General features: G+C 42.0%; 1 protein-coding gene across 8 annotated transcripts in view; it reads right to left on the bottom strand.

Moving 5' to 3' along the window:
- MAP2K5 (mitogen-activated protein kinase kinase 5) overlaps positions 1 to 22260 on the bottom strand; it is a 235775-nt gene that overhangs the window by 56384 nt on the left and 157131 nt on the right. For 3 of the 8 annotated variants that reach the window (XM_064485501.1, XM_064485496.1, XM_010985124.3), the window contains 3 exons: positions 21436 to 21465; positions 2770 to 2796; positions 2424 to 2456 (listed from right to left, as the gene is read on the bottom strand). In XM_064485501.1, coding sequence (XP_064341571.1) covers positions 2424 to 2456; positions 2770 to 2796; positions 21436 to 21465 — 90 coding nt within the window. The remainder of the gene's footprint in view (positions 1 to 2423; positions 2457 to 2769; positions 2797 to 21435; positions 21466 to 22260) is intronic. The other 5 variants (XM_064485498.1, XM_031452902.2, XM_064485502.1 and 2 more) reach the window with 3 other exon arrangements.

Here is a 22260-nt window from a genome sequence, read left to right as displayed (position 1 = left end):
TTCATTCTTTTTTATGGCTGAGTAATATTCCTGTGTGTGTGTGTGTGTGTGTGTGTGTGTGTGTGTGTGTGTGTGTGTGTGTGTGTATTTCTTTATCCAGTCATCTGTCAATGGAGATTTAAGTTGTTTTTATGTCTTGGCTATTAATTGTAGTGATGCTATGAACACTGGGGTGCATGTATCTTTTCAAATGAGTTTTCTCCAGAGAGTTCACCCAGGAGTGGGATTGCTGGATCACATGTTAAGTCTATTTTTAGACCCTCCATACTGATTTCCATAGTGGCTGCACCAAACTACATTCCTACCAACAGCGTAGGAGGGTTCCCTTTCCTCCACACTCTCTCCAGCACTTATTGTTTGTGGAATTTTTAATGAGGGCCATTCTGACCAGTGTGAGGTTATACCTCATTGTAGTTTTGAAGAACCTGCATTTTTTGAGCAAGAGCACCAGGTAATTCTGGTGCAGTTTGCCCTCGGACTACCCTTTGAGAACACTGACAAACACGGGACAAGCAATGAGAAATGAGAAATCTGACAAACATGGGACAAGCACAGTAATTATAGGACCCCGTCAACCCTTCTTAGAAGCTGTGATGCTTGCCTAAGGTGCATGCACCTGGCCAGCTCCTCCCTAACACTAAACATCAGCTCGGTTCCAAGATCAATTTATGTTTGCTTTAGTAAAGACAATGTGAATTTTCCAGGTTTCCACTAGTAACATACTTTAATGTTTTTAGAGTAAATGGGAGTAGGTGTCTAAGTTATATTTTTCTCTCAACTAAGGAAGAAACACTATAAAGAAAAACATTTGATTTAAGTCACACGCTACTGTCTTTCACCACAAAGAACTTCTCTTCTTAGAACATCTCCTAACGATAATGTCAAAAGTCTCAAGATTTTACCTACATCAAACAAATGAAATACATTAAATTTAATAGCAATCACTGCTACTTGAAGTAGGGAATGAAAATGTCCACTTGATCCAGAAAAGACTCAAGTGAGCTCTCCAGCGATACTTTCCTTATTGGTGAAGATGCTGAACGTGAACGTTCTGCCGCTCAGCAGCCTGGCTGACCGAGAGGAGCAGAGCCCGGGAAACGTGGCAGGCTGTGCATTTGACTGGGGAGACCCAGTTTCCCTGGGCACGTCCCTAAGCAGTGCTGGAGGGGGACTTCAGGAAAAACCAGTTTAATTGGGAGGATTCTGATGGGGATAGATGCTTTTGGAATCAAAGATGACAGAAGATATTGATGAGCTATTAGATCCAGGAGGCCTGTCTGATATTTGAGATAATGGGGCCTCCATTTGTTTCAGGACGATGCCTTCATTTTTGCACTAACGTGGTTTATGGCTTGCAAGGGATACATGGACTGACTGACACGGCCATTAAGGATGCTGGAGCCCCATTCTTTCTATTATTGTGATATGTGTATGTGTTTGTTTTTTTCCTAGGAGAATCTTTATTTTTTTCTCCCAAATCTCATAACTAGTTATACAGATGTTTAATTGAGAGGAATAATTATGAATTACGATTTGCTTTTTTTTCTTTCAAACTTTCCTGTCTGAATCATTTATGGCCTTCATTACAAGCATTTTAAATATTGTAAAATTAAAGTTAAAAAAAAATAAACACTGCTGGCAGGCAAGCCCAAGCCCAGAAAAACTCAGTTTAAAAAAAAAAAATGAATGTTTCTTAATCGAGAGTCTTGTGCACTGTAAGACTGCTAATTTAAGGGGAAATAAGGAATTTAAAGTCAGAATCAAAAGAAGAAAGAGCTGACTGGGAAGAAATGCAGGCAGCTTAACTCCATGAAGGCAAAGGGACAGTGAAACATGATGGACAAGGACGACCAGAGGCAGGATGACTGAACATGTGAGAACACGGGGTACAAGCACAGAAAGTTAGGGATATATTCAGGGGGGATCTCCTAATTAGGAAATTAAAGCTGAACTGCTGACCCAGAGCTTTGGAACGCTTTTATCACTCCGATATGCTTTGGGTAAATAAAGCAAGGAGGAACGCATTTTATCCAGCTTATGTTTGCTGTTCAACTCTGACCCTTGCCTACCGAATGACTTTAAATATCTGTTATGGGAAAAAAAAAATGATACCACTTTAATTTCCGGCTCCATACCCATCTGGCCAGAGAGAGGGTAAATTAATATTATCATGTTTTGTCTTTAGGGCTTCTGATACCCCTGAGGACCAGCCTGTGGGACAGTCTGTTTTGGCCGAGATTCTTGGCCAGAAGCGGGGGAGCCGGATTCAGGATGAGGCCGGTTCACGTACCACAGCTCAGAGCCATACGACACCACTTGCTCCGAGGATGTTGGGCATTGTGCTTCATTAGGAAACAAAATATAAGCTTTCCACACCATTAGGAATGACTTTAGGAGTGAAAGCACATAAGACGATGCCTCACCTCATCAACAATGCACTGCAGAAGCTGGAGAGGCTGCAATGGGGAAGGAGAGAGGAAAAAGTATTAGCCTCTATGCAATATCTTCACAGTGGAGTGGAAAGAAAAAAATCATTAATGCAATAAAATATAGCAAGATTAATCAACAACAGCAAACTCTTATAAAAACATTGACGCTCAGGATGTTCTATTATTTCTAATGGTACCTAATCTAATACAGGCAGTTAAAGGTTTGCATTTTCTTCAAAATGCAATTTGCTAAGTTTAAAACAAGGCATTCGAGCATGCAAAGGAAGCAGCCATCAGGAAAAAGAAAAGTGAATTTTTTTTCCGAACTCATAAAGCTTACCATTAAAGATCCCTGGTTTTTCTGAATCTGAAAAAAGGCAATATGTAATTAGCATGTCATAATCAAAATGACTCACTTGGACACATTATGATCACTGAGAGAAAATTATTGCATTGCTGGTGGCAATTTGTGGGCATGTGTTAACACAATTTACATAATGAAAATACACAAATGTTAATAGCTCGCTTCTCATTTATAGGCGAAAGTCAGCAGAATGTTAATTTCACACAACACTTTTTAGTACCCTCCAGGTTGTATTAGAATAGGGAGAAAAACCATAATCCATTTCAAAAGGCTGTTTACGACTCAGATATAAATAATGTTTTATATTGCTAGATTGTGAACACTGGGGTTCATGTTGCAATCATTGCTGATGTTATGAAGCTCACTCTTTTTAAATTAAAAACCGATTTATTTAAAATTGAAATTAAATCATAGTCAGAAATTAGAATTTTGGATTGCTGCCAGTGTCTGCTCACAATCCCCTATTTTGTGAAGAAAACTTTAATTATGTGGTGGAAGTATTTGCCTCTGACTCAGAAGTGGGTGAAGACGCCACCTTTTCCAAAGTTCCTTCAGCCTGTTTCCAGGGCAGCAAAGCTCCCTGGGAAAATCAAATTCATGCCAAGTTTTAACACTGTTTCTCAGGAGGTAAAAAGCAGGATCACGTAAGCATGTCTGTTCTGAAGGCAGGCTGCTCACACATCTAACACCGTAAACCACGTCTCTTAGAAAGTTATTAAAATGTGACACCAAATTAATAAAACATCCACTTAGTAGTTAAAGTATTAAACCCTTCAACGTCTCTCCTCCTCCCCACCCAGCCTCCCAAATGCCTGCAGTTATTACAAACTCAATGAGAATGGAGCCCCCAGGTAAATTTCCTAAGGAGGAAAATTTCAGGAATCAAAACGACTAATGAGGGGTCAGTTGTTTGCTGGGACAACTGCTCCAACCAGCTGGTAAAATCCAGGTAAAATAGTAACAGTCCCTTATATGCTTTTAATGGTGCCTTAAAAAGTTCTTTCACACGCATGTTCTCATTAGGTCGTACAGGCCACCCTGAGGTTGGCAGGGGCGATCACCCCTAGTCTGCATGGGCAAGCAGGGCCTCCCCATGGCTGGGCAGGCCCAAGGCCGCGGGAACAGGCTGTGGTTGTACTGGGGCTCCTTCCACGCTTCTCCTTCTCCAGCATCACCTCTGCCTACGATCACAGCGTTACTTAAAAACAACTGGATTTGCATGTATTTACTTGGCATGGAAAAGTTGGTAAATGATTAGTTTTGGCACGTGGGTTCTTCTCAGCTGGATTATAAGCTTCTCAAAGGCAGAAGCCCTGTTTCTGCATTTCTTTTGCATCCATCTGGCTGATCAGCAGAACCCTCTGCCTAGCGCCTGAGTGTTTAAAAAAGTGCTTTCCCAAGTATTATCTCAACTGAACATGGTGCCCACGCATTCCTGCTCCTGGCCCTTCATCATGCACTCCCCAGTCACCACTCCTTGGAACTTCTGTCCCAGGTTGACTGGCTGTTAGTCTTTGACAGTCCTATTAATGTTGTCCTGAATTACTGCTCCCTCTGTTCCCCTGGTCTGTGATCTGCAGGGAGGGACTGACATTACAAAGGAAGACAGAGCTGCGAACTATCACCTTGGAGTGGTTAGGATTTTGGTAACAAGCCACAGTACCTTTAAAAAATCATGAAAAGCCCAGGTAACGTCTCCTATGACATGAGGTATCTTTGGTGTTTGCTTGTACCATTGATCTTGAACAACATGGGTTTGAACTGAGCAGGTTCACTAATATGTAAACAGTTTTCAATAGTAAATACTACAGCACTGAATAGTCCAGGGTTGGTTGAATACACAGATGCAGAGGAACCTCAGATTCTCCAACGTCGGGGGGGGGGGCAAAATAAATTATATGCAGATTTACCCCCTCGTTGTTTAAGGGTCAACTGTATTTTTTTTTCAAGAACATAGATAATCCCTCCCTGGCCAAAACATTCTTAGCAAGACGTACCTAATTCAACAGGAAGAGTTACTTGTAAAGGAACAAACACCTAGAAATCCGTTTTTGACATCAAAGAGAATGCTTTTCACAAATTTCCAGCAGTCATGGGCATTACAAACTCTCTGAGGAAAACACGCAGCAAACATTTTAAGTGATAACGTTTCAAAATGAATTCAGGAATGGACTGTGAGACATTGTTCCCAGGAACATGAGCTGTGTGAACTAAATGAACTGATGGCAGAAAATGTCCTCGTGAACCCAGACCTTGGAAAAAGTCTTCGTCTTGCCCTGTTCTGTGGGTTAAAAGCATAGATGAAGACAACTTAAAACTGTACTTTTTTAATGCTTGCTCTTGACTACAAGAATAGGAGAAACAGCATATCAAAGTCTGTTTTATGATCTTAGAACCGTACTGTTTTGCCCAGGTTTTTAAAAAGAGACATTGTTACTGGGTTTTATTACATAGTTTTGATAGCAATATATTATATGAAATCATCTTTATAAATTCTGTATTAAGGTAGCAGTGCCAGTACCTGAAATTGATTCAAAATGCTTCAGATACTCAATTACTTTTTAACACTGTTACACAATGCAGTGACTTTTATCTTCTGTATCACAAGAATTTGATGATGCAACATCATTGTAATTGATTCATTTTCTCAATTAAATAAAGCTACTGTGCTTTCCTTTATATGAATGCCACGTAGACCAGAGTTAGATGTATTATCGCCTTTCTCTGGCTCAGATATATTGCTTTAAAGGCTATATTCTGTTCCTCTGTTAATTCCACCAGAAAATTTAAGGCCACGGTCATATTTTTCCAATTCTGAATTGCTATGTACTCGGCTGTATTTATATTAGGCATATTTTTCACTGCTAAACTCTTTGTTGCTTACTTTTTTCAAGATCACATTACTGTACGGGCGCAGAAACCATAAAGCAGATCCAAACAAAGTCGACCTCCAGTCACTGCCTCTGCTTTTGCACACAGTTCATGAAAAAGTGAAGCCCCTAGTTTTATAGCACATTAAAAGCGGTACTAAGGGTACTCAATATAAAATGTTGGCTTCGCGAATGCCTCTCTTTATTCTGGGTCTGCCTTCCAGAAGCTTGGCTGCGAGGGCAGAGTTCAGAGGAGCATAATATCGTTAGGGCTGACGTACTGCCTGAACCTCACAACATACGAGACGCTGTTTATAACGAACATGTCCAAGTCCACCCTCCCGCTTCTACGTCCCGCTTGTGTTGAGTTTTCGATGTCTAACTGCCACCTGGGGACACAGCACAGACCAGTAATCGCTCCAGTTGTATGCTTTGCTCATCAGTCTCTAGAATCAGAACCAGCAGCATTTTGAAACACTCCTTAAATAACCTCTCCCTCTTCTGGGCATGGCTTCGTTTTCCTTCCATCAGCTGTGAGATCCAAGATTTTAAGCCACACTAACAGGGGACAGTTATGCCTCATGCTAATGTAAGGCAGACCCTTGTATGTTGAAACTGGGAAGAAAGTCTTCACAACAGGCGGACCTAAATCATCAGTGAGGTCTTAGGGTATTAGCTGCGGTAACATTTACCACGTATTTCCTTGCAAGGACCATACAGTTGGCAATTAGAAAAGCTCCTATAATAAGACCCGTGACTTTGGAAAGTGATCCTGCAAAGGCAACTGTCAATGTCAAATTTGGCTTATGGGGCCTCGACGATTTAGTCAATGACCCTGGTGAGAAAAAGCAACTCTGGAAGGCTCCTATCACGCTTCTGTGTCTGCAGAGGTACATTTTACGCACACAGTGCTAAAACAGACCTTGCTGCCAGCCCTTTTACATTATATTCAGAAGCACAATCAGAAAACGAAAATGAATCCACCTGTGCAACTTAGGGAAGTCACCGGCTACAGCCTTCATCTTCTCTTTTACTCTCTGAAATGATGGCTTGCCCTGCAGCTCTTGTCTGAGAGATTTATGTGTGACCTGGGTCAGATCTTCCAATATCAGCTGACAAATTTTCTCTTTACATATTTACTGCTTCTCAAGCTTGTGTTATTTTCTCTTCCACAGAAAAAAAGAAATATAAAATTAAATCATACGGTTGGAATTTTAAAAGAATATCGCTTTTATTTGCTGTGCTACTGGCATCGCTTTCTAGCTTTCAGTGTTGAACTCTATTTTCCTTTTAAACTTCAAATTTTAGGAACTATAGCTATTCGGCAAGGATTCTCTTTTCAAATCAGACGCATTAAGCTGTAACTCTGCCTAGATACAAGCAGGGATTATGGCAGACTGAGATTTTATATTCTAAATGAAGAATAATGACCTAAAAATTTTTTTTTTGTTTTTTAAGTGGATGGGACCTCCAAGATCTAGTTTAATCTAGTCATCTGTCTGTTAGGGAAACTGAGGCTCAGAGGGGAGCAGTGCCCCAGAGAGAACCCGGCTTAGAACTGACTGCTGGCGAGGGAGCTGCCTAGTGTGGGCGAAAATGCATCAACTTTGGAGTTGGAAAGATCCTTGGGATTCCAGCGCCCTCCCCCGTGGCTTCAGAAGCTCCCTCCCCTCACCAGGTTCACGGCTCTTGTCTACAAAGTGAAGGATGAGCTAGAGGGGCTCAAATGTCCCCCCAACCCCTGCTCGCCACCAACCCCCGCAGAGCTGCCCCTTCAGCCCCCATGACTTTCCTCCTACCTGAGGGGGACCTGCCACGGGCATTCAATCTGACTGTATCTGGCACTGTGCTAAAATTCAGGGTGGTACCTTCTCTACTCCATCATGACTTGCAAAATCAAAGTGCCCAAATCTCAAAAAGCCCTCAGTGAGAGAGAGAGAGAAAAAAAAAATCACTTCCACATGACCGCAAACTGAATACACACTGCTTAGTCCCACTAACTTGAGTTCCAAAACAAAGGACTGGTTTTTGTTTGTTTGTTTTCAAAAAGGAGCAGAACAAAATTTACCGCGGCTAACTACAAATGGGGATCTTGGCAAACGGATGTTATTAGACAGGAATGCATTATGAGACAAGATAAATGAATAATATATGTTATTTCTAAGAATACAAAATGGAAAAGTGTAATTTGCTCATGCCATCCTGTCTCCCCTGTTCATCAGCCTCTGTCCTCTGTTGAAGTTCCTAACATGCCTGAGTCTATTAGCAAAGCTTGTATAGAACAAAACAAAACCAAAAACAAGTCACAGGAGGATTTAGTAAGGGGCGACTCAGTAAGGCGCAAGAAGGCCGCTATGATTCCCACAAGCTAAGGTCCACTCACTGGCCCCTTCTCTCCGCCCCACATCTCAGACTCCAGCCAGGGTGGTGCATTCAGGAGTGACCAGTTTTGAGAATTGAAAATAGCCATCCTGGAACTTAACAAACAGCTGGGTGGGATGAAAGGCTCTAAGATGCCTAGAGGAGGGCACAGCTCAGATGGGACCGGACAGATAATCATCACAGCCATAAATTAGATCACTTGGCTCTTACTGCTTCCTGAGTACCAAGGACGATGCATTTTCGCACAAGACACAAGTAGCTGGCGCATCCAGGTACGGGGTAACATTATTCATTCACTGGGTCTGCCAGTCAGCGAGCAGGAAAGAAAAGGGCCCAACTGCCAGGCTATACCCTTTTATCCCTTGTGTATTTAAAACTGACACAACTCATGTCCTCCTCCACACAGGTGTGTGTACAGCCGCCAGAGTAAATCATCCCCTGGGCAAATAAATGAGTCTTAATATTTAGACCTGAATTTTGTGAGAAAAGCTGGGGCTTCGAATTGCAATTCAAAATGACCAATGTGACTCACAAAATTAACCTCTTCCCTAACGGTACAAGGTCCGGCCAAGGAGTCCATTAGGTTCATTAGCCTTTCAGAAAGGATTTTAGTCTTTTGCCGTATCAAACTTTTCTCTCTTCTTTGCTCCAAAAAAGTGTGGTCTTTTTTTTTTTCAGAATCTAGTTTATCAGTTCTGTGTGTAGAGGAGGGGTGGGGGTGGGGGCAGGAGGGTGGGGGTGGGGTGGGAGGGGTGTTGGTTTTTCTGAGAGAGGCCTGTTGCCCATTCTATTCCTTATTGTCAAATAAATCTGCTACGGCAAAAGTCATCTTAGTGTGTCAGAATGTCTGAAAGGGTTTTTCTGGAGCCATCATTTAGTTTGCATCTCTACTGGTTGAAACCCTCCCTGTGCCATGGATCCAGAACGGTGTTAGTCACCTGGTTCAGTTCCTTGTTTCGTGTAGGAATTTGCTTTACACTATTCCTGGCAGACAGGTATCCTGTCTTCGCTGGAAGACTTTCAGCGGTGGGATTCCAATGACTCGATCTTGCACAGCTTCAATTGTTAGGACGTTCCTTCTTATTCTGAGCTCGAATATGTCTTCCTATAAGATGTGCCCATGGCCTGGAGCTGCAGTGATTAAGTCTACTGACAGCTCTTCGCGTATTTGAAGATAGCTATCGTGTCTCCACAACGTCTTCTTTCCGGAACGAACATCCTATTTCCTTCCCAGGATCACATGCTGTGTTTGGTTGCCCTCCATCCTTCTCCCTTCCGTTAGTAATGGCACTCTAACAACACTCCCCTGGCCCTAAGCAGCCACGTGCTTCATGGGAAGATGACTGCACCTTCAGCTTTAGGGGTGGGGCAAGCGGTTCAGGCTTCAACTAGCCAGCATCGTCTGAACGCCCTGGGTGCGGGGAGTTAAACTGGTCCAATCAAACGGAAGCCTAGGGCCTCTGGCTGCCTGCGGGGAAAAGAGATCTGCCCTTCCCTTCTAAACCAGGAAGGTAAACCTCCAGGTGAGGTGACCTTCGGAGCAGACAGGTCACCCCCAGGATCCCCAACAGCCACTCTTGCTCTGTGAAGAGAGAAGCCTATTAAGAATGAAGCCCAAAGTGACCTGCTGGATAAAGATCTTCCTAACACCAGCAATACTTAGCTTTTTGGTCATGCAAGTCAATCAGCTCCCCTTGTGAGGCGGGCTTTCTGTTACCTGAACCAGAAAGCTCCCCGGACTGACTTCATTCTCCTCCTCACCTATCTCTGTACCATGTGTGTTCGTTCCCCATCAAGTCTGACACCCACACCTGAACACAGACCTCGGACTCGCTCAGATCACCTTGTTCTGGACACTATACACTGTTTAGTAGAATCTCATGGAGGCTACAAGTGCATTCTCATTTTTGAGAGCCATATCACACAGCTGGCTCAGTGCAGAGAAACAGAGGCGTACACAAGTCTTGGGCTGAAAAAGAACTACATCTTTCCTGTACTCTTCTATTTCTTATGTGTTTCATGTTGATGGTATTTGAGAGTCAAAAAAAAAAAAAAAAAAGAGCGGATGATTAAATCAATTACAGAATCTAGACGAGTTTGATGAAGTTTCTAACTGTTGTCTCCCCTCCGCCCCCCGTAACTGACAGACATCGCATCAGCTTTTTATTAGTTTGCCTGAGTGGGGGAGGCCTGCCCAGCACTGAAGTAGACTCACAGACTTCTGGTGTCTGAAAGGATCGGAAAGGTTTTTACACCTGACCTAGCTTTCCACTCCTGTCTGACCTCTGAATCCCTCCTTCATTTACGCCCCTGCTGACCAGGCTTCTGTCTAAAGCTTTACAATGAAGGGGAGCTTGGGTCTTCTGTCCATTCTACTTCCAGTTCCAGTCCTACCCTCCCCACAGTACAAATCCACATTTTTTTTTTTTTTTGCAGAGAATCCTCAAATATGTGAAGACAACTATCAAATTTCCTTGGAAGCTTGAATTCCTCAAGTATTAATGCTGGCAGGGTAGAGTGGAAGCATCAACATGGAAGGAAAGAAAGGGGACAAAATTATTCATGTAAAGCCTAAGGAAGTGTATTGATTCTTAGTTTCTTTTGTCTCTAAAATGTGCTGTGCCAACATCAAAACAATGAAACTAGACTCAATGATTAACTCATCAATTCTTATATGTTTAGGAAGTACTCACTCTATGCCAGGCACTGTTCTAGACTCCAGAACCCAGACGATGGATACGATATACTTGCTGGTCCACAAAAACGAAGTGACTTATTAAATTTCCTGATTTTAGTGGCAGAGCTGAGACTTAAGCACAGGACTTACAGTCTCCTCTAAATGCCACTGAATATTTGGACAAAATGTAATTCACTGGATTCAGGGTGCTGTAAATTTCTAAGATAGCCCCCTACCCACCCCCCCCAAAAAACAAGTGATGTTTTTAGGTACTGCAAGGAAGGTTTTCTTTATGAGCTTAGACTCCACATAGAGCTGCCTTTTCTTTTTTTTTTAAACCATGATATAGCTGATAGCTAACAACATTGGCCTGCTGAGATTTTGAGATAAACTACAACTGCCACCAATACATGGTTTGCACGGGATTAGGAAGGAGAGAATCTTGAAATAGAGTTACATAGAACTGTGTTAATTAACACGTCTTACTGGCTTGACTGTAAATTTAAAACAGATTTAAAGAAAAGAAGTCATGGATCTAGAATGAACTGAACAAAGTTTGACTTCTGTTCAGTTTTGGTTCACACCTCCTATTTTGACATAGGTAAAATACAGTTTTAATAGACTCTAAGAGAGGACTAGGGGAGATGACGAGAAAGGTGGCTGGGAGTGTGGAAAAGAGGAGGAAATTGCTCACAGAAGATGAGAAGAGATCACAGAAGTATCTGGTCCAGCATTTTTCACTCTGTTTACCAAATAACTTCTAGTTCATACAAGATACTACTTAGCCACATTTTAAAAATTAACAGATACTGTGTGTGTGTGTGTGCATTCCTGTGTGCATGTGTCTGGGAGTGGATCCCCCCTCACTCTGCATATGATTCTGCAAATCACTGACCTAGACCACCTCCATCATTTTCCAGATGAGGAAGCTGAGATCTGAAAAGGTCAAATCACTAATAGGAGCAGCCAGGTCCAGAACTCAGACTAGCTATGTGAGGGGGGGCTGGGCAGAAACTATTCACTGACAATGATTTAATGTGTCACTTGCTGCCCTCCTCCCCGTCGCTTCTGCCCTGAGTCACTGAGCATTTCCAGCTGCCTGGCTACTAAGGAAGCAAAGGGTTGTCCAAAGAGCAGGGACTGGAGGGAACTTTCTTTTGTTTACGGTATTTTACCAAACTACAGCCAGGACTAGAGTCGAGGTCTCCTCGTGCCCAGAGCAGTGCTCTCTGAAACCTGTTTCTGAACAGAAAACAACATAAGCTCCATTACCCGACTTAGTCTTTCTTTCTTCCTCTGAGCTCCCTTTCCCATAAGACCGTGCTATCCCCCAGCTTTCCTTTTCTTCTCCCCATGGCAGTCACCACCTACAGACCCGGACAGTGTACCCATCACAGAGTCCACAACTGGTTCTAACTGGTTGGCTCAGTCTCCCACAATTCCTTGGGGATGACAGCTTGATTCTGTGCAGAAACAGACAACTGCCTCCTTTCTTAGCTCCTCATGGTCTCTGGGACCCTCTTTCCACCTGGTGTGTCCTGGGCAATCTCCAGTCCTAAATCGAATCAGCTCTTTGCTTCTTTTAGGCAACTCATTGATTTTTCAATGAACTTAGCTTGTCTGTTTTATTGGCACTAAAGAGGGTTGGGTTCTTAGCATCATTAACATTTTAGTTGAAGAAAAATTCCCAAACCCCCTAAGCATTAATCCAGAACTGTTAAACATCTAAAAAGTAATCTGTACTCAAACAAAGCTTGGCCAGGTCTGCCCCCTTTTAAACTTGGATGCCAATGAGCCCCTAGCCCCAAATCTACCCACGTTTTCTATACTGAACGGTGATAAGCAAAACACTGGAGTACAATAAAAGCTGATGTCTTTGTCTGTTGCTGCTGCTACTACTGCTGCTGGGGACCACTTCCCCCCCAGGGATCCATATCCACCAGCAATTACCTGGCAGGCACGGAGCATCCTGGGACAGTAATTTCCATCTCCGCAGACACACCAGTTGGAGGCAGTGCTTGAGTGGATGGGTGTGTAAGCTAAGGAGAGCTGTTTGGGCTCAAAGCCTCTGGGTGCCTTATCTCACTTTCTCCCCCTGCCCCACCCCCTAGACAGGGAGACAGTCTGACCCTGTTGCCAAATATGCGGTAATTGTCAGTGAGTCATTAAATGGCTATGGGCTCCCATTTCCCCCTCTAAGAAAATAAAGGAGTTGGACCAGACCACTGTCTTCATATCCTGAAATCCTATGATTCCGTGCAGTAGCAGACAGTGCCAATGAAACCACCTGGGCACAAGTGGAAGGCCTCCCTGACCACAGAGTCCGAGAGGGAAAGAGGACAGCAAAGTTGCCCCTGAAAGCCAGGCTGGGCACCAAGTTCATTACTTCAAACTTCAATTCTATTTCTGGGCTCACCTGATCACTTAAAAATTATGAAAGAAGCAAGGTCCCCAGTTACTGGATTAGAAAAGACTAGATTCTGTCTATTATCAGCGACTGTGGTTGCGAACGATGAATTACAACTCAAAAAAGCAAGACTGTAAAGGAAGGCTCTTACGGGATCAGAAAAGTAATTCATTTCAGTCCTACCTGGTGTGAGGCATGGCCATGTATTTTCAGAGTTACATAGGTAAATCCCCAACGTACTTTCTGGAAATATAAGTAACGCTAATATTGCCTCTCTCTTGTTTACCACCTCGTATTTTTCAAAGTGCTCTCTTAGGTATTAGTTCATTTGATCATGACAACCCCACACACGCTGGCAAGTCCAGGAAATGTCCTATGATGCGCCACGTCAAATTCATAAAGGGTGGCAGGGAACCCCTCAGAGGCACGTGTCAACTGACCTTAGCGGCAGGAATCTTAAAATGCAATGATTTCCAACCTCAGACTGACTCTCAGTCATCTCAGAGGGATTCATGAAATTCTCAAGCCCAATTTCATTATCTGGTCTCTGCTATACTTGCCTGATACACCACCTCTCTCCTCTATCGTTCTTCCCTCCCCTTCCTGCTGTCCCTCCTAGTGCTTTAAAAGTCACCTAAGGAAATTCCCAAACTGGGGGAGATGAAAGTAACACTCAGTCCGAACCTACTGAGCAGAAGTACAGCAAGGATGCCAAATGCAACATGCTGCTTCAGATCTTTAGCTTTTACCGAGGAGTCTCCTTTTGACTAGAATGCCTGGAAAGTTCTTTTCCATTCTTCTCGCCTCAGAGCCTCAGCTCAAGCATCATCTACTCTGTGAAACCATGGCTTCCTAAAGGGAGCTGACCTCTTAATCTCGAGGTCAGAGCATACCACCTCCTGTAGGGGTCTTTTTACATCAGCTGCCATTGGTCTGTTTGATGTTTCTCTTCCCACTGGACTCTGAGAGCAGGGACCACATCTGTTTCATTTCTCTGCTCCCAGTGCTTAGCACAGTGCTGGGACAGAGTAGATACGCAATGACAAGTACACGATGAATTAAATTGAGATCTATGTCCTACAATAGTCTAGAAGGTACTATAAAATCAAACCAACATTGGGTCAGTGCTCAAACAAAACAAAACAGAAAGGGATCACTAACCTAGCTGGCTAACTACATGTACCTTAATCAAGGTATTAACAAGTAATTTATCTTTAATGGAAAGTTCCACATTTCTAAGCCACCCACAATTTCGGGATGATTTCTCTTCCATTTCTGCTCTATTTTAAAGATGTACTGGGAAATCACCTCCTGTCTTTGGCATAGGCTAAGCAAAAAAATATTATGAGATCTCTTGATAAGTATGAGATAGACATTGGGAGAAGAACTTGACACAGGCAATTAAAAAATTCCTGGGAAGAAGCAAATGTGTATAAGTGAATATCTTCAAATCACTTAAATTTCACGTCAGCATTTTATGGAACATAAAATCTGATTTTATGGCTGGCAATATCAGTATATTTTAAATGTCTATATCCTAAATAGTGAGGGCAAAAATAAACAACGAAGTAAAACACGTAGGCTACGTATCTATCTGGGAAGAAACAAAACGAAACAAAACCACATGCGTATCACTCTTGGACTCTTGCCAATTAAAGGTTAGTACTTGAAGCTGGGGTAATTAACCCACTGCTGTTTTTCTCTTGGACCAGAGATCTCACACAGAAAACTGGATACTTACAATTTACTAAAATCCTTGATGTTCAAATTTCAAAAAGTTCATTCAACAAGGGATAGATTCCAAACACCTCTTTTCAAAGCAGGCAAACTTTTTAGGTTTTATTTTGCAAATCTAGGTTGGTCTAGGCATAATCAGTACATCAATACATAAATAAGACAATGTTATCTACAGTCTCAATATAACACTGAATATAAAAAATACTAAATGATCAAAATTAGGATTAGTAACAATAAACTCAAAAGGTTTTAAAACATGAATAAAATTAGGTGTAAAAACTCCAGTATTGTGACATTAATTTTTGAAAAATGTTTAATATTTAAAATAGTTTTAAGAACATACACTTTCTACTCTATTAGGAGACAAATACTCTATCCAGAGCACAATTTATTACTACAAAATAAATGTATGCTTAAAAGACAGTCTGTCAATTAGAAAAAAAAAAAACTCACACATATTAAAATAGCAGGTTTCCAAGCCAAGTTAAAATATTTTCTACTTGACAAGTTGCTTACATTTAAATGAAAACAGGGCAATTTTGGTCAATAATATGGATTGCATATAATAAAAAGGACCTTAGATCATGTTAATACAAGGATCAGAAAGCAGTAACGTCAATTAAAGCCACCCAATTATTTAGCAAACTTTCAGATACAGCAAATAAATTAATCTGTTTTAAATTAAAGTGCTCAGATAAGTAGCTTTTTGACCTATGAGTAAGTCTTGCTAGCAGCAAACACAGCGAAGCTAGAATCAGCTGAAGCAAGGCAAACCCCCCCCCCCAATCAAACAAATGGTATTAGTAATCAAAAGGCATTCGCACAACGTATTTCCTCGGTGAGTAGCAGGGGGTTCTGAGCAAATGCCACCTACGGCTTCCTTCATACTTTGATATACAGTGTGCGGGGGGGGGGCACACACATTTCTCTTAACCATGAACAAGTTGGGGGTGTTTTGCCTTTTAACAACAGGATATCTTCATTTCTGTACCATCTTGTGAAAATGCCAGTCATTATACTGCTAAGAGCACACGTCTTTCACTTAAAATCCTCTATTATCCACTTATGTTTAACTTGTATTGGGATTTAAGAATGCCTCTTTGTTGAGACAAGTAATATGTCATCATTTTGTTCAGCTAACAGGCCTGACAGACCCTGTCTCCTTGAGTTAAGAACAGTAGATCTCTGTTTCGTACACTGGTGGCAAAAGCTGCCAGAATAAACAAGAATTAGCCAATTGATGGTAGAGGCTTTTAATCCCAAAGATCCAGACTTTCTTTTTACCTTGGCTTTAATTATTCTATTTGGCTAGATGATGTTATATATACATTTTTCAACAAACGTGATTTCTATATATTGCAATAATTTACTTGAAAGCTATTCTTTTGTATTTTTAACAAATAACACCACTGTTGACTATCGCTCATGTTTTTGATCCTTTTTACTACTTATCATCTTCTTTATTTGAAACAGATTTTTAACAGATAATCTTGATCGTTACAACAATATCTTGCTTGCATTTTATTCAAATAATTCTTAAAAACAGCTTAAAAAGCCGTTTGGAATAACATCAAGCTTGCCATCAATCAAACGAAAAAATTCCGCTGGCGGTTGTATAAACATCAGATCAAGTCTGATGTCTTCAAGGATTTCAGAGTGAACCATAAAAAACTCCATTAACTTCTGACAAAGAATGCAAATTAATCACAACATGGGGTGAAATGAAATTAAAGGCTCTTTTCTAATCAATGACAAGGCAGGATGAAATATTTGTTACTCTCTCTGCACTCAGCCTGCCTAGGACGTTTGCACTCCCCTCGCAAAGCCCCAAATGCAAGGCGTGAGTACAGATTCACCCACACTCGGTTGCGCCCTCGCAAGCCCCCCCAGAGCTATCCGCTTACAAGTCGTGGAGATTCGCAAAACACACTAATCATCTGAATCTCAGGTGCATCCAATTTGTTATTCACACTCTCCCATGCCAGTGAAAAGCCTGGCGCAGACAGATGCACCAGGAACCCTAAATGACAGTTCTGGCCTCCGGAAGTACGATCACTACAGCAAAATCTAGTGCAGCCTCCAGGTGAAATGTCTGGAGCTCCATATGGAGCGGGGAAAATTAACAACAAGATGAAAATCACTGCCGCAGCGGGGAGTCGGAATTTTTGAAAAAAAAAATGAAATTTAAAGATGAAGAAAGAGAAGTAATAAATTAATGGGGTGTGAAAACATTCAAAGCTTTACAATACCAGGGGCACTATTTGCTCAGATTTTCCCCCCCTTTTTTTAACTTCAGGTCATTTTGATGTAATTTATTAAACAAGATCAGGAAATGTAGCCAAAAGAAGAAGAACATTTTATACATGCAAAAGTCCCTTAAGTACATTTGTATCTATATTATCCTCACTTTCCTGTGGCAGCTTGCTTACCAAATTTCCAAATGCCAGAGCTGGCACATCTCCTGAGAAGTCTCCTTAATGGATTTACTATCATCCTAATGCAGGGCCCTGCTGCAGAGTTTGAATGAAAGATGACAATTTTTAGCAAGCAATCTTTTTCATGTCTCCTAAATTATGGTGTCATAAAACAAACCATCGCCCACCATCATGTTTTTTAGGTCAAGTGGATTTGGATCTTCATGACTAACTATACACAGTTCCAGTCCTCGTCCGGACCTGCACATCTTTCCAATTACTATTAATGCTAAATTGTTCAAGAAATTGAGATAGTATCTGTCTGCCAGATGTCTTAAAAATAATTTTTCATTACGCTGTTGCAGAATGTTTCATGGGGACCCAGAAAATGGCACCGGGGTCATTGAGAGCTCTGGGGCCTTCCAAACCCCCGTGTCAGTCTGCTAAACACATGGTAAGCAAAGCAAAAGGGCTCGAGGGGACGGTCTTGTCACCCACCATGGGTGGCACAGCCCTCCGATGTTCAGCCTTCCTCATCCACACAAGAGGCCTCCTGAGGGCAGAGGAGGCAAGCCAGGAGAATGGCTTGGTGGGGCTGAGCGGGTACCAACAGCCAAGCAAATTCAGAGTACACGGAGCCCGTCACCTGGTTTGGCTGCCTGCAAGTCCTAGATCTACCTGGGCCCATTCGCTCCTGAGGCAAGGTGCCTCATCTCTCTGAGACTCAGTCTGCTCACCTGGAGGCTGGAAATAATCGTCCCCACAGGTGGGAGGTACAGCCTGAGTCAGATAACGGAAGGTGCTCTGGAGTTTGACGTCAGAAAGGTGCTGGATGACTCTAAGGCATCACTGTTCTTCCTATTATAAGCCGTAGTAACAAGACTGTGCATTTAAAGCAGCTCCTAACCTTTCTAATTTTTTTCCATACAGTTCTAAACTGCATGCCAATGAGGCTATGCAACCTTAAGTCCTAAGGGAAACTAAGACAGTTCTCAAACAACAAATGAAAACCCAACTCCCCCAAACAATGAGATTCATGGAGAATGATCATCTCAACAAAACTCTAGTCCTTTAACCCTTTATGTTGGTCCCAAGCCACCGACTCTCCCGGATACCTTCCCAACAGCCCCCCTCCCCATCTGCATCCCCACCGGATACACACTGTGTCACCGGCGGGAAGAGACGCCGCTAACGACGCTGTCAGCAGCACTGACACTGGGCTGGGGAGGGGACGAGTCTGGAAGCTGGCCTCTCCGCCCCACTCCTCCCCTCTGCTCATCTGACACCCTGCTCCAGCTGCAGCTGGCAGGTTGCTGAGCACGTCCTTTCGCAACCTTCGGGTGACAACTAGAAATTCTGTTCTGTGCCGCAGCCCAACGTCAGGGCCAGTGGGGCGGCCCTTTGTACTTTTCCAAGTGGTTTTATACCCAAAATCTCATTTTATCTTCATACTTCTAATCAGATGGGAAAGGGAGGTACCAGGATGCTCGTTTTAGAGACGAGGAAACCAGCCTGAAGGAGTTACAAAGCAAGAATTCAGGCCTGCAGTGACAGCATGTGCTACAGCTGCTTTCTCATCCTCACCTTCTGGCTCCTGGTCCAGAGTTCTTTCACACAGGCCAGGCTTCTGAGTTTGCCACTAGTGAAGAGAGCTGAGATCTGGTGCCCTGATTTGACTCTGAGTTCAGAGTAGCAATATCCTAGCACTACCCCCAGCCCTGGGTACAGAAGGGGTACAAAACTATGAGATCTTAAGGTTATATGGAAAGCCTTCATGTGTTCAAGGACCAGACCAGCGGGTAGCAGTTAAGATGAGGCAGTCCTCAGCCCGGTACATGGAGCTGATTCCACAGCTGCCTTGTACGCTAGTGAGTTTCCTATCACTGGAGCTGTCCAACTGGTTGCTTTTCAGAGATAGAGTCGAAAGATTTGATTCAGCGATGTCTGGGATACCTTGCCCATCCTGAGAGTCTGTGATTCACTCCTGCCTATTCCACTTGGGATTCTACGACACCACACCGGCCACAGCACAACAGTGAGCACGTGAGCCATTCTGTTTGCCCAACCTGTGTGAGAAGGCCATCTCACAGAGTGTTTGGGGGTTCAAGTGAAATAATATGGGCCATTTCATAATCCAGGCTCTGCGATACTACAGAAATAAACGTTTTTCTTCATGTCTTTTATTTGAGGGCAAAAGGGAAGGGCAGGAAAGGAATTTAGAAAGTACCCTTTCCCAATCTTCAGTCTACAGCACAAAGCCTGTAAAATAAATGCCAACTCCACCAAGAGCAATGAAGTGCACAAACTTCTGTTGAAAGACCTGGGAAACAGGCCTGATGGTGTCAAAGCTGCTTCTATTATTTGAAATATAATTCCCAATTTGGTGACAATATTCTATCACGACTCAAGGAATACAGTCCCCACCCACCCCCAACTCTGGCATAACGGTGCTTGCTAACTTGGGAGTCCAGTGCATTAGAATTTCCCAACTTCCACTTGACTGATCAAGTAAATGTATATTTTAAACATTCCAGAAAACAAGAATGCTGCAAAGGTAGACAGCCTCTCCCCAAATTCGACCAGAGCCTTTAAAAGCTGCATTTGTCAAATGCAACGACGATCTGTTTCTTAGACTTATCACTTAGCAAATCTCGCTGATTAAGTACGCTAGGCATTAGGAAACTCAAGAATACAGCGACATTCTCAATCTTTGGCATTTTTTAAAAATAGATGGCTTGCAAGTTTTGTACTAAGACTTGTTTGAGAGACATGTTGCACTGTGCTTCTTTTCTGATTTACAAAATTTAAGGGGATTACACAAATTGGCCAAACAGTGAATTGTTTAAAAATTACTGACAGAATAAGAGGCTTACCAAGATAAATATTCTAATGAGCTATAAATCCTGAAAATGTGATTTTAATTTGATGGGCTACCTAGAGCTAAGCAGCAAGGCTGTATACACTAAAATCTCACTAGATGCAAGCATGCGTGCCAAGCCATTACATTTTAGATTTTCTCTTTCAGGGAAAGATTATGTTTAAACAAAGAAGCCTACAAATTCGAAAAGTGAGACTGACACCCTTGAACCTAACAACCTGGACGACTTCTCTTACATTTATCTGATGGCTTTAACTGTAAAAGAAAAAGGATACAAAAGAGACATTTCAGTGTGTGAAGGGTCTTTAAACGTCCACATGGGTACCAGGAGAATTTGTTTAAAACTGCTTATAACGATGGTAGGGAGAATGAGCCCCATCCTATTATTCAATAACCATGTTTGTGATGCATCTGCATAATCTAACCATGCATAAATTAGTATGTGTAATACAACACTTATTTGCATAATAATAGCAAGTTAATAGATGCTTAAAGAGCAGAGACCAACACCACCTTTAAATCAGACATGCCTCCGGGCACTTTGGCCTGTACAGACCAAGATGCCAGAAAAACTGTGAGCGTCAACCAGAGGAAAACAGTCAAATCATTCATTTTTCATCCCTCTAGACATTTCACTTATTTCCCCACACACACTGGGGAATCATTTTCAAACCACAAAATAGCTTTATATTTTAAGTGGAGCACCCTTCTATAATAAAAGTCTTAAAGAAATTACAATAAAGATTATCATCAGCAGTGGTAACATAATGGACATTTTGTTTTCTTAGAAATGTAGATAGGGAGGGCACTTTCTAAAATAAGAATATGTTCAAAACCACACGCACATAAAATTGCAAATATTTGCAAACAAATAATGAGCTAGATTAGACATTTTCACCCTTCACCTCAATCCTTTAATTCAAATAACTAATTGAATCCAAACACTTGAATAATGTATAAAGAAAAGGCTGTGTCTCTCCTTCACCCTCAGTATGAGCACATGGTACCGGGCTGGGATGAGGAAAAACATCACCCATGTCACACAAAGGAAGAGAACGATGAAGGCTTTCAACCCTTAACAAAGAGGAGAAAGATCTGGAGTTTAAAAAAAAATCAGAATCAATAGAGACTTCTAAATGACTGCTTTAAGATACCACTTTTCAATTTAACAGGACAGATTTATTTGTATGTGGCTCAAATGTTCACAATTGCTCCCTGCACCTTCATACATAGGAATGAATGTCACAGTGGCAAACGGCAGTAATGAACAATCTTACCTGAGGATATGGAAACCTCCCAAGAGCAAGCTGGGAAAGGAAATAATATTTGTCTAGTTATAGATTTGCATGCAGGGCAGGTTTCCTTAAGACAGACAAGTACTAAATATCAGAATTGTACCCAGCAAATACAAAAAGCTCACAACCTTAAATGTATGATGTAAATTATTGCTGTAATTACATTGAGAGTTGTATTTAGAATGGACATTTACATTAGACAATGTTGTATCCTGACAAAATATCTTACCTTTAACAACTAAACATGACCCTTATGTGGTTTCTCCTAGGAATGTGCTCAGCTCTACCGACATTACTCACATGTACAAGTGTACGACAATTTCTTCCGGACTGAGATGTACAACTATAGGAGACTGCTGGCTCTTCCTCGTGTAAAATATTAATTGTTCCTAGCTCACAGCTCTGTAGAATTTCCAGTTACAAGTGTTACAGGAAGAGTTGCAGGATATAGGGGATGGGCTGTATGAAACTGAAAATTTTGCCATTATTTTCATCTATTTTTTAGTTTTTTTCATCCATTCATAGTTAGAAGAGCTACTACTAGAGGGAAAATGGCATTTCAAGGCTGTGAAGCTGGAACTATACACCTAAGTCTGAGAATGGGAAAGTGAATCCTTAGAGCTTCCAGTTTTGCTTGATTTGGAAACTGCTACCTGGCCACTCACTTAATTTTGGTCTTTGAATGTCCACCTGTGAAAACAAAATGATTCAACCAGGAACAGGACTGATAAAAGTAATAAGATCAAAAAACCCAAAATGCCATCATTTACTTAAAGAAAATAGTGGCTAAATTTTGAAATTTCATAA

The sequence above is a fragment of the Camelus dromedarius genome, chromosome 5 (assembly GCF_036321535.1).
Source record: "Camelus dromedarius isolate mCamDro1 chromosome 5, mCamDro1.pat, whole genome shotgun sequence".
In the NCBI taxonomy this organism is placed as follows: Eukaryota; Metazoa; Chordata; class Mammalia; order Artiodactyla; family Camelidae; genus Camelus; species Camelus dromedarius.
Note: the sequence above shows the minus strand (reverse complement) of the source record. Positions and strands in the feature narration are given on the sequence as shown.